At 45.4% G+C, this 13893-nt stretch overlaps 4 protein-coding genes and 4 non-coding genes across 10 annotated transcripts in view; 2 read left to right on the top strand and 6 right to left on the bottom strand.

Annotated features, from left to right (window-relative positions):
• Positions 1 to 1541, top strand: part of MAP2K1 (mitogen-activated protein kinase kinase 1) — a 79898-nt gene extending 78357 nt beyond the window's left edge. The window contains exons 10-11 of the mRNA XM_061180157.1: positions 170 to 215; positions 879 to 1541. Of these exons, the coding sequence (XP_061036140.1) occupies positions 170 to 215; positions 879 to 992 (160 nt within the window). The 3' untranslated portion in view covers positions 993 to 1541. The remainder of the gene's footprint in view (positions 1 to 169; positions 216 to 878) is intronic.
• A 2288-nt stretch (positions 1542 to 3829) lies between these two features.
• On the bottom strand, positions 3830 to 7047 carry SNAPC5 (small nuclear RNA activating complex polypeptide 5). 3 transcript variants are annotated; one of them, XM_061181994.1, is made up of 3 exons: positions 6902 to 7047; positions 5519 to 5608; positions 3830 to 4751 (listed from the first exon to the last, which is right to left on the bottom strand). In XM_061181994.1, exons 1-3 carry the CDS (start codon positions 6989 to 6991, stop codon positions 4635 to 4637), a joined length of 297 nt encoding a protein of 98 aa, XP_061037977.1. In that variant the 5' UTR covers positions 6992 to 7047; the 3' UTR covers positions 3830 to 4634. The 3 variants fall into 3 exon arrangements, 2 of the variants coding, with proteins under 2 accessions (XP_061037977.1, XP_061037978.1); XM_061181995.1 differs by having other exon boundaries at positions 3830 to 4748; XR_009699527.1 differs by lacking the exon at positions 3830 to 4751 and adding an exon at positions 6206 to 6683 and having other exon boundaries at positions 5520 to 5608.
• Positions 7048 to 8194: 1147 nt separating this feature from the next.
• Positions 8195 to 13490, bottom strand: RPL4 (ribosomal protein L4). Its single transcript, XM_061181433.1, has 11 exons — positions 13440 to 13490; positions 13006 to 13083; positions 11440 to 11611; positions 11140 to 11246; positions 10637 to 10775; positions 10058 to 10182; positions 9661 to 9790; positions 9248 to 9404; positions 8874 to 8957; positions 8645 to 8765; positions 8195 to 8560 (listed from the first exon to the last, which is right to left on the bottom strand). The coding sequence occupies exons 1-11, from the start codon at positions 13488 to 13490 to the stop codon at positions 8282 to 8284; spliced, it is 1443 nt and encodes a 480-aa protein (XP_061037416.1). The 3' UTR covers positions 8195 to 8281.
• LOC133086125 (small nucleolar RNA SNORD18) lies at positions 9531 to 9601 on the bottom strand. The gene has a single exon (XR_009699895.1). It is a non-coding gene; the product is annotated as a small nucleolar RNA SNORD18 (small nucleolar RNA).
• On the bottom strand, positions 10275 to 10346 carry LOC133086124 (small nucleolar RNA SNORD18). The gene has a single exon (XR_009699894.1). It is a non-coding gene; the product is annotated as a small nucleolar RNA SNORD18 (small nucleolar RNA).
• LOC133085968 (small nucleolar RNA SNORD16) lies at positions 10837 to 10935 on the bottom strand. The gene has a single exon (XR_009699763.1). It is a non-coding gene; the product is annotated as a small nucleolar RNA SNORD16 (small nucleolar RNA).
• Positions 11321 to 11391, bottom strand: LOC133086126 (small nucleolar RNA SNORD18). The gene has a single exon (XR_009699896.1). It is a non-coding gene; the product is annotated as a small nucleolar RNA SNORD18 (small nucleolar RNA).
• Positions 13491 to 13561: 71 nt separating the features above from the next.
• Positions 13562 to 13893, top strand: part of ZWILCH (zwilch kinetochore protein) — a 37353-nt gene continuing 37021 nt past the window's right edge. The window contains exon 1 of the mRNA XM_061181992.1: positions 13562 to 13614. Within this exon, the coding sequence (XP_061037975.1) occupies positions 13562 to 13614 (53 nt within the window). The remainder of the gene's footprint in view (positions 13615 to 13893) is intronic.

Genomic DNA, 13893 nt, shown 5'->3' with positions numbered 1-13893 from the left:
CCTGCTGTGGGCGTGACACTCTGCTAAGAACAGGAAGGTGGGTAAGGCTTAGGCACTCTTCCTCAGAGCCTATGGGGTGTGGGGAGGACGGGCATGCATGCACACGTAAGTAATCTGAGTTAGAACCAGTGCCAAGCAAGAGCTCTCACACTGTCTTTCTTCCGTTAAGCTTAATAAAAAACCCTGCAGAGAGAGCAGATTTGAAGCAACTCATGGTAAGTCATTTATTTCAGATTCTTACACTGCCACCTGCTTACTCATTTGTTCTCCTCTGTCAGTCATCTATCCAGTACTTCCCGAGCCCATACCCTGCTCTGCCTTGACCACTGTAGTCCAGCTGATCAGGGGCCTGCAGGATACCCAACATATCTCCCCAGTCCTCCTATCAGTTTAATGGAAAAGCCAGGATGACCCTGCAGCCAGAGGGAGTCCAGGGAAAGAAAGGGCCAGCCCGCCCCTGCAAGGGGACAGGGCCTCTTTGTAGTACGGACTGGCTTATCTTAGATTCAGTCCCCTCACCAAGTAACTTTACTTGTCTCCTACGTGGTGGCGGTGGTAGGAGGAGTGGGATACTGTAAATGTCTGAACTCACATGCCATGTAGAGCCTGGTCAGCGTAGCATGCGCTTTCAAGTTCATCAGTTCCTCTGTTCCTTTAACAAGTCTGCGAGGCACTGCAGGCAGAGCTGCTGTCTCCATTTCAGAGAGAGCGGGCTTGGGGAAGGGTAAGACCAGCAGAGCCGGGGCTTTAGGCCTGCAACCGGCCAAGGGCAGGCTCCCAGAGCACCTTCCAAATGCAGCACAACCTCCAGACCCAGGACTCTTGAATTTCCCTCCTTGGTTTTTAAATACACTTCCTGTCCATCTCCTCACACACAGGTTCATGCTTTTATCAAGAGATCTGATGCTGAGGAAGTGGATTTTGCAGGTTGGCTCTGCTCCACCATCGGCCTTAACCAGCCCAGCACACCCACCCACGCGGCTGGCATCTAAGCATTGGGGAAGCAGCCGAGTCCCCTGCGCAGTGGCATGCCATGTTGCTTCTGGGCCTCCTTCCCATGCCTGTCTCTGTTCAGATGTGCATTTCACCTACGACAAAGGATGAAGAACACAGCATGTGCCAAAATTCTACTCGTGTCATTTTCAATATTATCATCTTTATTCTTATTACTATTGTTATTCCCCTAAGTGGACTGGCTTTGTGCTTGGGGCTATTTTTGTGTATGCTGATGATCAAAACGTGCAATGTTGAACTACAGTGAAACTTTGGTGACTGTTGGGTAGTCATTCTTACTGAAAACTGCACTGCTCTCCCACACCGTGACTGGCTGGCTGCCTGTATTTTCGGGATTCTTTGACACTTGGTGGTACTTCATTCTTGCCAGGCTTACCTTCTTTCCAACTGAGTAGGAAGGGGCCTTGTAAGATCCTTCACAGGCAGTGCATGTGAAGCATGCTTTGCTGCTATGAAAATGAGCATCAGAAAGTGTATATCATGTTATTTCATTATGTTTTTGCTTTTAGTGTAGAATTCAGCAATTTCCATCAAAATCTAGCCAGAGCCCTTCACTGCCATGATAGCTGGGGCTTCACCAGTCTGTCTACTGTGATGATCTGTAGACTTCTGGTTGTATTTCTGTATTTATTTTTAAATATACCGTGTGGGATATTTAGTGCTATGTCTCTTTAAGTTTGGATTAGTGTTTCTAAAATGGTGGAGTTACTCTGAATGTTACAAATGGATCAAGGCATTAACATGTATGAGATTTATCTTTCCCCAAATCCAAGTACTGATGCTATTGTAAACAACAGTGTGTATAGTGCCTAAAAACTGTATGGAAATCCTTTTACCATTTTAATCCAGATGTTTAACAAATCTAATCTCTTATTCTAATAAATATACTATCAAATTCAAAGGGTGAAAGATATTTCTACTTCTGTGGAGGGATTTTCAATGTCTGTAGTGCACAAGAAATCAAAAGATTTAGCAGCCACGCATTATTGACAGGGAAAAGGCAAAGACAGGAAGGAGGCTGGAAGGCGGAAATACCACACTGAGGACAAGTTCAGTGCTTTGGACTAATGGGGCTTCCTGTAATTCTAATCTTTGGACTTTGTCCAGTTCTTCTCAGCAAGCACCCTTATCTTTCAACCACTTTTCCTGTGGACCTGTGAAAAGATCCCACTGATTCCTTCCGTCTTTGTATACAAGGGAAAAACAGTAGGTGGGGGTAGGATTGGGGGGCGGCCGGTGCCCGACTGGCACTGTCCACCCGGGACTGTGCCGTGCTGCTTTGCTCCATTGAGCAATGGCTTCCCTTCTCTCTCCAGTTACACCTGACACACCTTCCTGGAGAGGAGACAAGTGCCTGGCACTGGGTTTGTCGTGACTGTGGGGCGGCAGTGAAGCCAAAGAAAACGAAGCTGTGTCCCAATTGGCCACCCTTCTTTCTCTGAAAAGTAACTTTTGAGATTTAGGTTATATGTGAGGCTGCCTTCCCTCATTTTCTTCGAGAAGGCAGGTGATAGAAAGAAAACCAAAATAAATATATATTTAACAATAAAAGGCCTATTTCATTTTCAAATTAAAAAACAGAACTTACTAGGTAAATCTCCTGAGTAGGTAGTTCCACTCTAGATCTACCAGAGCCTGAGATACAGCCAGGATTTTAAAAACTGGTCAGTGCTATATATACACGGCTGCCTCAGCCAGTCAATCATTTTTTTTTCTCACTGCGAGGCTAACATCTGTTCTAAGTCAACAGCCTAACTTACATGTTTTCAATATACAAACATTCAGATGAGGTTTAAGACCCACACCCTACTCACACCCAGGGTCTTTTCCTAACAGGATGTCACCACCACTGAGAATGTCTCGAAGTGTGCCAACTAATGAATGGGGTAACCTGGTGTCTAAAACCTGGATCTGAACACTTTCAAGGTCAATGTCTTTTGAGGGGTGTTTTAAATCCTCTATTCACATCCAAAGGTATTTCATTTTGAGAGTCAAAAAGATTTCTTCCTAGTACTTTTCACGAAGAATGATCTAATTCTCAAGAATGATGTTCCCTACATCACTCTTGCTGTGTTTTTTGAGTTCCTCAGGCCAAATTCCTTCCTCAAACTTCCTTACTGAGACGTCAATAATAGTTGGATTTGTTTTTTTTTCCAGCCGCCGCACGGCTTGCAGGATCTTAGTTCCCCCACCGGGGACTGAACCCGGGCCCTCGGCAGTGAAAGTGCGGAGTCCTAACCACTAGACCGCCAGAGAGTGAAAGTGCGGAGTCCTAACCACTAGACCGCCAGGGAATTGCCAATAGTTGGATTTTTAAAGGATACCTTGTGAGCGTCTCACAAGGACCTGTGAAACTGCTAGAGCAGATATGAGTACTCTCATTTTATAGATGGGAAAGTGAGCTGCAAAGGTGAAAAGCAAGCAACCAGTTGGTGGTCAAGCTAGAATTCATACCCAACTTTTTCTAGCTCTTAAAAACCCATGCTCATATTTTAAGTTAGACCCCAAAATGTGTACCTTGATGCTTTTTGTTGCAAAATAATTTTCACACTGTATTTTCCAAGAAACATGCTCATTTAAACTTCTGGCTACTTCCTGTAAGAGTAGCTCAAAATAACTTTAACGAAATATTAACAAATATGTCTGTGCTCTCTTCTGGAACAGTTATGTAAGGAGCTGTGCTTGAGGAGGTTGTGTTTTGTTTGGCTTTTCTGGGCAGGGCCAATTACTTTTATAAAATTAAGCAACTACTTGTCTGTATATTCAGTGGAAAGGGGACAGTACGCAGAAATGAGTCTCAACTTCAAATACGAAGTTTAACAACTCTTATTCTGTAACTATCGTCTCTTTATTACAAAATCCAACCTCCCAAGCCTAGTGATCCTTCTTCAATGGCACATTTCCTAAGTCCAGAAATGGGTTTTCAACCATCCTACTGTATCGTTCACCTGAGAGGAACTGACCCTTTTCTCTGTTTCTGTCTGGAAAGCAGCAAGCTGCATGATGACTATTTATCTTTATTTCTAAGCACATTTTACCACAGTGATGTCTCAACCTAGATGTGGTGACAGCCACACAAAGCATGTTAGTAGGCAGTTTTACGATGTCACGGAGAGGTGGCAACAGCTTGTGCTCTCAAGTGGCCCTCTGTCCTCCTCTTTGTCATCTTCCTCTCCCACACTGTGGCCTTGCTCTGCTCACAAGGGTTCAATGGCATGCAAACAGTCTTTAATTGGTTTTCTTACAAGAGGCATTGATTGGAAAGGCTTGCTTGTATTTAAACTCTGCCCTTTTTGCAAATGCCAGACCTTCTCAATAGCATTTCAGAGGAAGTTTCTGGTTTTGAACACAGTTACTGAATCTGACCAGAATATAAACACAGCACCACCCATATCGCTCAGTATCGACACACTGCATCTCTGCTTTTCTGTATGTCATCATTTTGGTTAAAGCACTCTGAAACTTGAGTTATTGATGGAACCATTTTTACAACTACACAGCCTCCTAAAGTTCTTGCTTCCTTTTAAAGGAGGCCACAGGGCCCATGGCAAGAATTCTTTGGAGAAAGTTCCTGAGGCTTAGAACTTAACTCCTATGACTAACCCTGGCTCTTCTCCCCTTCAGGAATCGGATTCTTCTTCCTCCTCCTCCTCCTCTTCTGGCACATGGCTCCTGGTGCTCAACTCCAGTGCAGTCTGGTTGATTGATGCTTCATTGTCTACATGCACCAACATCTGCTTTAGTCAAGGACACATTATGGATTAGTAGGAAGAACACTGGCCTCAAAACAAATTTATGTTTTCAAATAAAATCTCAACTGCATATTCATCCGCAATATTTATCACTAAGAACTGTGGCCAGTTTCCTATTTCTCCAAATTCTACCCTGACCCCCCAACCCCCATTGCCAAAATGGGAGCAGAGTAAATGCCCTGGATTTGATAGAATATTACCTGATTTACAAACATGGTTTTTACATAAGAATTATGCTGGCTTAGATGTGCTGCTTTCCAATAGTTTTAAAGGCTTAACACGCATCTGGGAGAACTGTTCAAATATGGTATATTTAGAAGATGATTTTCCTGAGGGCATTTGGTGAGAGAAGGATATGATGAGGGCAAGAACTCATTTTTTAGCACTAGGCTTTGTAGTTGAAGCCACACTCTATTTTTAAATCCCAAGCTTGCTTATTCACAGAACAGGAAGAGTTTTGACATCTTCCTGCAAAGATCTTCACACTCTCCCCAGTTCACTGGAGTGACTACAGAAAGTGGATGAATAGGAAGTTCGAGGCAATATAAAAGTACAGTCAACCACAGTGTAGCTAGCTGGTAGATGTTCCCTGTTTAAAGCAGTAATATAGACAATCCAGTTCTTTAAACTAGAAAGTTCTTATCAGCACTTCCCAGAGTCCTTTGGGCTTGATAATGTAATTTACAATTTTTGATGGCTAAGCAGCGTAAGAGCAGAATGGACTCCCCGGGCCCACACTTGATTAAGCTTACATCATGTGACTGTTCAGGCGCAGGTTGAGAAGACGGCATCTCATCTTCTCTTCTAGAACTAATCATTGACTGGAGGGCCAGTTCTTCAACCTAGAATAGAAGAGTCAAGGACACTTTCCTTACTATGTCACTGGGCTACTGATGTAGGTGAGATGTACTGAGCACGCTGTAAGCGGTGGGCATCATGAGAAGAAGTGAAAACAGTGTAAGCTCTGTGAAGCTCCAGAGGGAAGGGTGGGGCTCCTCGAGCTTTCCCCGCCTCTTAAGGAAACAGCACAGAAAGCTTCCAGCCCCTTTCTCCTACGGTGAACAGGTGTTCCAGCTGAACCGAGGCTTCCACTACCCCAGACCTAGCAGCCCAGGGGAGAAAACACAAGCATGCCCTTAAAAAAGCCAGGTGTCTTCTGATTCCAGACACCCGAGCTTGTCTACCCCGTAATGAGAAAGAGAAGGCAGGAAGACTGGAAAATGGGAGCGTTTCCGGGAGCGCAAAGGAATCAAGGCTCTGGCCGCGGCCATCGTCAGCACGCTCACGTTAAGCACTGGTACAGGCACTGCGGTGACGTCAGAACACAAAGAAGTGCAGGCCATTACATGTACCCTAAGGGAAAGCGCACACTGTTTTCATAGGTCGCAGGTGGACAGTGCTTCTCAGTTTACAAAGAGCCTTCATAACCCTCATCTCACTTGGATTTAGAGGGCCTGGAAGTGCCGAGCAGGAATTAGCAGGAGCGTCTCACTGAGGCTGAAGGGGGTGACTTCCGCAGAGGCCTGGGAACTGGCGCTGATGGGTTTCAATCTCGACTCCTCGTCAAGGCCCTGGAGTCGGTAACAGCTCCGGGGAGAAGAGCTACCGGGAACTACTTTGTGGCCGGTCTCTTCTCGCAGGGCCTCACCGTCTCCCTTCGCAGAGTGGGCGCATCCGCCAGCCGGTCGGCTTTGCGAGACTAGAGCTGTATCGAGCGACCATACTAGGTAGTAAAGAGAGTAGGGGCTCGGGAGGGGAGGCCGGTGGGGGGCAGGGGCGGCCTAGGCGAGCCTGCGGGAGGTCTCCCTTCCTCAGCGCGTGGTGCGGCCGCCCGCGTTTCCGGGGCTGCAGGGGTCCGGTGTGTGCCGGGGGGGGGGGGGGTACTCGCCAAACTGATTGCTGAGTCTCAGCCCAGACCTGCGGGATCAAGATTCTTAGAGGGGTGGACCCATAATCTCAAATCCAGCCCCCCAGGTGCCGGTAAGCCACCAGGTCCAGCCGCGACGGCCGGGTGAGGAAGGGCTAACCGGCGACACCAGGAGGGCGCCGCAGACGCCTGGGCTCCGCGGAGAGCCGGGCGGCCCGCGGAGCCGAAGCGACGGAACGGAGGAGCGGAGTCGGGGGCGCAGGGTCACCTTGAGCCGGTTCAGCTGGTCGTGCAGGGCCGCTTTCAAGCGGAGCAGCGTCTCCTCCTCCTTGCGCAGCTCCTGAAGCCGGCTCAACATCGCGCGTCTTCACGCCGGCAGCCAGCCGGGCACTCGCCGATGACGCCATCTCCGCGCCGCGCTACCGGAAACGGAAGGCGGGCCGGGCGGGGCTGACGGCACGTTGGGGCGGGGCGGCCGCTTCCCCGCGGACCAGCTCGGCCCACGGACGAAGTGGGGTTTTAAACCAAAAACCTAGACTCGAATGATGAGGAGTACCTAAGGCAAAGGGCGTTGGAGCTGTAAAGGACCTGGAGATAAAAATGGTCAGATAGCATGTGTCAAGCAAGTGCTTCAGTTGAACACTGTTAGCACCCTTCCACTGGTGTTGCGTCAGGCGGCTGCTTTCGCTCCCCCAAACCTGCAGACGCGTTTGAAGGCAGGGACTATTGCCAGCATATAGTACATGGTACAGGAGCCCTACTGTGTCGGAGGTCCAGGCAGGCGAGGATTCCCAGTCACATGAAAGGGGTTTCCCAGGAGGCCTGCGCAAATTCAAGCGCGGAAGGCAGAGCGGTGTTTCAACAAATTGGACGGTATTTTTTCATGCTAAGGAACTGAGATTTCTTGAGCTATGAATGCAGGGATAGACTGCCAGCGGGAACAAAGCCAGATGCAAAACAAGACCCTGACATGACAAAATAGGGAAGGACGAACGTTTGGGTACATTCTCTGCACTAGCATGCTCGGTCAACATATTCACGCCTACTAAAACACACAAGTGGTTGTGAAAAAAGCTCCTAGCACTTTTCATACCAAGGGTCCAAATATCAAAAAGGTGGCAAGCATTCCATCAACTGTATTCTAACCAGGTTATAACACCTCTGAAGGAAACGTTAGTTTCTTACTGCTATACTTTAAAAAATGTATTGATTCTGCCCTCTTGTGGTTACTGAAAATGTCAGATCTTTACGGAACTTCACCCATTTTCCAAGGTGGTTTTTTTTTGGGAGAGGGGAGCTAAGTAATAATAGTCTGTGTATTTCTGGGACAAGTCTTTTAACCATCTGTTTCTCAAAACATTTTTACTTACAAAGTAGATTTTATATCTGGATTTATGGAACATCCCACTTCTCATTCAACTTTGTGGATTTTATACTAAATCCAAGGCTCCATTTTATACCAGACTTAAAAGGCTTGAATTCTAGACTAAAAGGCTTGAATTATGAAGAACAAAGTGTCAGTAAAAAAAATTCTAACCAAGATTCACACAACACATCCAAGTCATGTTTCTCACTGCCTCTTTGATCAGGTCTTTATTCAAAATTAGCTGTCCAAAATTTGACCTTTACCAAATAAACAAATTTAAGTTTATGCAGCAGCCTTCTTTTCCTCTGTGGTGGGTTTCTTTTCAGTGGGTTTCTTTTCTGTGGGCTTCTTTTTAGCAGGCTTCTTTTCGGCTGCTGGTTTCTTGGTCACTGCAGCCTTTTTTCCCACCAAAGCCTTCTTTGGCTTCTTTGGCTTCTTCAGCTTCTTAACGCGAACAGCCTCCTTTCCCTTCTTTCCCACCACAGGCTTCTTGCCTGGGATCCCCTTCTCATCTGACTTGGCTTCTAGTGCTGCTGCTGCCCTATCCATCCGGATTTTGTGCTGCAACAAATTAGGAAGAAAATCTAAGAATCAAATCTTTCTAAAAACTCAACATGTATCAGCAAAACCCAAATTATTGCTTACGTTCTTGGCCTGGCGAAGAATGGTGTTCCGGCGCATGGTCTTTGCATATGGGTTTAGCTTCAACATGATTCTCAGGTTTTTCAGTGGATTCTTCTTCAGGACTCTGCGATGAATCTTCTTGCTATAAAAAGGTAGAGACTATATTTATAGTTTATTTACATTACCCATATTTCTGAAATACCCAATAGTGTGAGGCGGGCAAGAATTACAGTGAATATCACAACTTTACCGTGGTGCTCGGAGGGCTCTTTGGATCTCTGGGCTTTTCAAGATTCTGCTAAGGTCTGTATTGAGCATCTTGTGCATGGGGAGGCTGAATGAAAAAAGAAAACATTGACTATAGAGGCTCAACTCCTATTTCTCATGTAACTGACTAAAGAACATGAACCTCAACAAAAGATTATTTTTAATCATTTAAGCTCTACAGAATACAATCAGAATTTCCACTATACTGTCACTTCTCTGAATCTCACCATTTCCACATATTGCATCTGTATACAAGGAGGAAATGGCAACACGATCCGTTATTTAGAAAATATGCAAACCAATTTTGAACACTATCCACAGCATAAACACCACGTTCGATATATGAATTACACTCACTTGTAGTTACTCTTGAGGGAGGCAGCTTTACGCCAAGTGCCATACAGCTCATCTAACTTGCGGAAAGCACTTTCAGTCCAAATGCAGAAACGTCCCACATGCCCACCAGGAGCAAGTTTCAAAATGTTCAGTTTGCTTACATTAAGCAGAGTAATTCCTTTTAAAGGGAAAACAAGAATTAGGGAGCCTGTATTTCAACACAAGAAACACAAATCATCTTTATAGCACCCAAGAAGTATTTTAATCATGAATTTCAACCATCAAGGGCTCACTCATTCAGCCAAGAATCAGAAGTTCCACAAAATCATGAAGTTTCAGAAACACAGACCATAAAGTGAAATCTCATCATAATAAAAGCTGAGTAAGCTTGCATAGCACGGGTAATTAAAACATGTAAGCAGTACAAGAATTACCAGGGATGTTTCTGAAGGCCTTGATGATACCATTGTCCTCATTATAAATGATGCAGGGTCCCCTGCGCTGGATACGGCGACGGTTTCTCATTTTGCCTTTGCCAGCTCTCATTCGCTGCGAGGCGTAGACCTAACAAAGTGAGGTTTGGTATTTTGATTGAGATATGATTCCTGCAATAGATCTTCATAGTTTAAAAAAATTCATTTTACAAATGATCAAACTAGAGACAAAAATGACTTGCCTAAATTTAACACAGCAATGATTTCAGGTTTCAAACTCAGGTAATGTGGTTCTTGCTCTCACATCCACTACGGTTTAGTTATACTGTCCCCCTTCAGTAATCTTTTGAAATTTAAAATCTGGCAACAAATTTGTGTGAAGGACCACAAAACCTACCTTTTTGATATCATTCCAAGCCTTAAGTTTCTTCAGGAGCAAAACAGCCTCCTTGGTCTTCTTGTAGCCTTCAACTTTATCTTCAACCACCAAAGGAAGTTCAGGAACTTCCTCTATACGATGACCTGACAAAGCCAATTAACAGTGACCTGGTTACCCTGCACCCTTTGAAAAACTGAATCGAACCCACAAAATAAAAATGGTGTATACAATTTGCCAAATCAGAATTTCCACAAATATCATGTGTTTCAGAAACACGGACCAATGAAGTGGAATCTCATCATTTTGACAGTTAAATAAAAAGAGGAAGCAACATGACAAAGTGGAAAAGTTTTCTAACAATATACTACATCACTTTGTTTGAATTAGTTCCCCCAGTTACATAGTATTCACTGATGATTGAGTTGTTAGATAGACTGAAGTGGTTATAACTAGTATTTAGCAGACGGAAATTTAGCCAGACACTCTAGGATGAAGTGAATGTACACAGGCTATTAACCATTAACACCAATGAAAAGGGTCAGGTATAGGAAAAAAGGGGTATTTTATACGACTCCTAGAATATAAAATATCACAAACCTTTAGACATGACCAGCGCTGGTAAAGCCGAGGCAGCTAACGCAGAGCAGATGGCATATCGTTTCTGCGTTGTATTCACTCTGCGGTGCCAACGTCGCCAGGTCTTGGTTGGTGCAAACATGCGGCCCCCACGACACATCTGTTTTCCCAGTTAAGAATCACATTTCTCAAATTTTAGGAATTAAAAACAGGTTATGTCTTGCTCAGGAAGAATTTTCGTCACCCTTCTGAACCAGCTTACTGACAGCAGGCAACTGTCGCTGAGAACAGAGTAAGGCGCAAATTACGACATCATTGCAAGCAAAACTTCCTACTGTCAAACCTGTTGGCTTTAAAAATTATGACGGAAAAATCTTCCAGATTTCAAATCTGTCTAGAGAAATGTTTAATCTGGACACTAGCATCTTCAGCATAAATTATTTTCCAACTACTAACAAGAAAAAACCAGGTCCAGCCTGCTAAATGCCACAGCTGACTAGTCTAGGTGGTGAAACAAAGGATACATTTCCAAAAGCACCCTGGCCAGAACGGTGAGTGCCGCCACCTCGAACCCTGGGAATTCGAGCCACAGCTCTGCCAGTACCCCACGACTCAGCACTGGTTTGATGACCTGAAATTGTGAAGAAACACAAGTTTTGGCTACCCAACCACACCATTCTATGACTACCATGCACGGTAGCAAACAGCATCAGAACATCCAGGAAAATCATGTGGTTCAGAAACACGGACCAATGGAGTGAAATTTCATCACTGCTGTTAAGTACCTCTTAAAAAGTCAACCCAGGAAAGATCTAAATCCATACCTGCTAATTCACTGACAGCATAGGGCTGTCTGTTGTTTTTGCGCAAGTTGGTGTGAACAAAGTTCACAATATCTGGTCGAATGGGAGCCTTGAACACAGCAGGCAAAGAGACATTTTTGCCAGATGACTCCCCCTTTTCAGAGTACACTGATATCAGCGGACGAGCACACGCCTGGGAAAAAGGAAAAAAATATTTACATTGACAAGCAATGTCAGAGGCACTCTTCTCACGTGCCAACAAAAGCATTAACGGTTCAGTTCCAGAAGAGACTAGAATTTGATGAGGTAGATAACGCTTAAAGCAAAAACAAACGCTAAGTTACCAACACACCATCAGGTCTATTAACATGAGTAAATACTTGAAGGACACTTAAGATTCTCAAGTTCTGCCACAGAATTTTCATCATTTTCAAAGAGAACGCTTTATGATTAAACTTTTAAATCAGACCTTAAAACGCACAATAATCAAAACCATACTGTAAGGTTTGAAAATGCAATTTAATGCCATCATCCAAACTCTTTCATCCCAAATGTCAGCAAATCTACCAGGGCTCCACTCCTCCAAACATCCATCCGTGCCTCCTTCATCCCATTCCAAACACAGGTTTCAAAAATTACTAGTAAAAACAACAGCCCTGTTACTTCTTGCTCAATCTTCTCCAAAGACTTACCACCTGAAAGGAAAACATCCCAAGCAGGACCTACACAACCTGCTCAACCTCGCTTTCCATACTCTCTTCCAGATGCTCAGGCCTACACTCAGGGCCATCCCTGTCCTGCCTCAGATGTAACGAGTCTCCTACCTAAAGATACCCTTCCTCACCTCCTTCAGGTTTCTCTGATCACTGTTTATGAAGCCCAATTACTGCTTCCTCTCCAACTTCCTATGTCTACAACATTTACTACCATTGAACATTACGATGCATTTTGACCAGCTCAATTACGATTGAAACTGCATAAGGATAGTGCTTTTTCCCTATTTTGTTCACTCAACTCCCCAAGGCACATATACAGACGTTATTTATGCAGTACATACACAACAATTAAATTTTAAAGCACGAGGACCAAAATGCTTTCAGAGGCAATTCTTAAGATGAACACACAATAATTCAGGAAAAAAGTGGAAATACAAGTTTTTTCTTTAACGAAATCTCTCAAAAGACGGAAGTATTCCTTACTAAACCGGGCACGGAGATACATGACCCCAAACTGACTCTCACCCAGACTCAGTCTTAGGCCCTGCGAATTTCCAAGTCTTCAGTGGAACCCATTCTTTCAAGATCCAAGGGAAGCCAGAATTCCAAAGGTCCTTCTGCGCCCGAGAACGATCTGGGGGTCCTCCTGTGTCGCTTCCAGACGCGCCCTGCGCCGGCTCGCACACGTTGCCTCTAAGATGGCTGCCGTGGAGCCTCACTTCCCAGATCCCAGCCACAAACAGACGCCCTTTGGTCCCCATCTCCTTCTCCTCGCTTCCCCTCATGAAGATTTTATGCCCTGAACCCCCAAACCCATTCCTGCCAGGTCCCAAGAGCAGAAGACGGTCCAACGGAGAAAACTTTCACTCACCATGGTGGGGAGAGGAGAAGGCCACGCTCCTCTCAACCCGGCGGCTCCCACAGGAAAAGGAAATGCTTGGCACTCCCACTCTGTATGTAATCTTCAACTCGTCCCCCACCCTACCGCGTCTCAAAACCAATCCAGGGATACAAAATATATCTCTACCACTCTAAAAAAATAAAACTAGCGTATTATTTCTTCATATATGTCAAATTACGGTATCTATTGACTTCCAAAGCCAAAAAGAGCACTTAGAAACAAGGGACTCCTTTCCGCGGAGTAATCCATAAGGGGGCGTGGCCAACTCTCGCGAGACGAGTGCTTTTCCCCCTCAACCGTTTCAACTTATTTTAACTTTTTCTTACGGGAATGGAAAACTATTGGGACAGGAAAAACAGCTGTGTGCTGTAAAACAAAAGTTTAACTTTGTGGACAAACGGGACCTGTTGGGGGGGGGGGTGTGTGGGTAAAAGTAGTCCCGGCGGGGGGGTCATAACCCCGGAAGTCAGCGTCTGGCGCGCATTTCAGTTTGGCGGTTTCGGATCTGCAGTCAAACTGGGGCGGGATGTGGTCGCGAACCAACCGAGCTGCTGAGGAGTTTTACGCTCGTCTCCTTCAGTGAGTAGTAGCCCCTGCTTTTGGCTTGGCTGTGAGGACAGCACTTCTCCCTCGGGGTATCTCGATCCCCGCCCCAAGCATCTTTCCACAGCCTTGGGGATTAGCGCCTTGCCAGTTTCCAGCGGCGCGAATGTTGTAGACGAAGTCCGCATTCCCGGGAGCTGGAAGCTGGGGAGACGCCCGTTACCTGCTCCAGTGTGGGGCTGGCGCTGTAGGCCCTGCTGCTTGTAGTCTCGTTTAGGAGAAAACGTGTACATTGTCACCCGAGGTGGAAGGTGA

This window comes from Eubalaena glacialis, chromosome 2 (genome assembly GCF_028564815.1).
Source record: "Eubalaena glacialis isolate mEubGla1 chromosome 2, mEubGla1.1.hap2.+ XY, whole genome shotgun sequence".
Taxonomy (NCBI): domain Eukaryota; kingdom Metazoa; phylum Chordata; class Mammalia; order Artiodactyla; family Balaenidae; genus Eubalaena; species Eubalaena glacialis.
This window is presented reverse-complemented; position numbering and strand designations above follow the sequence as displayed.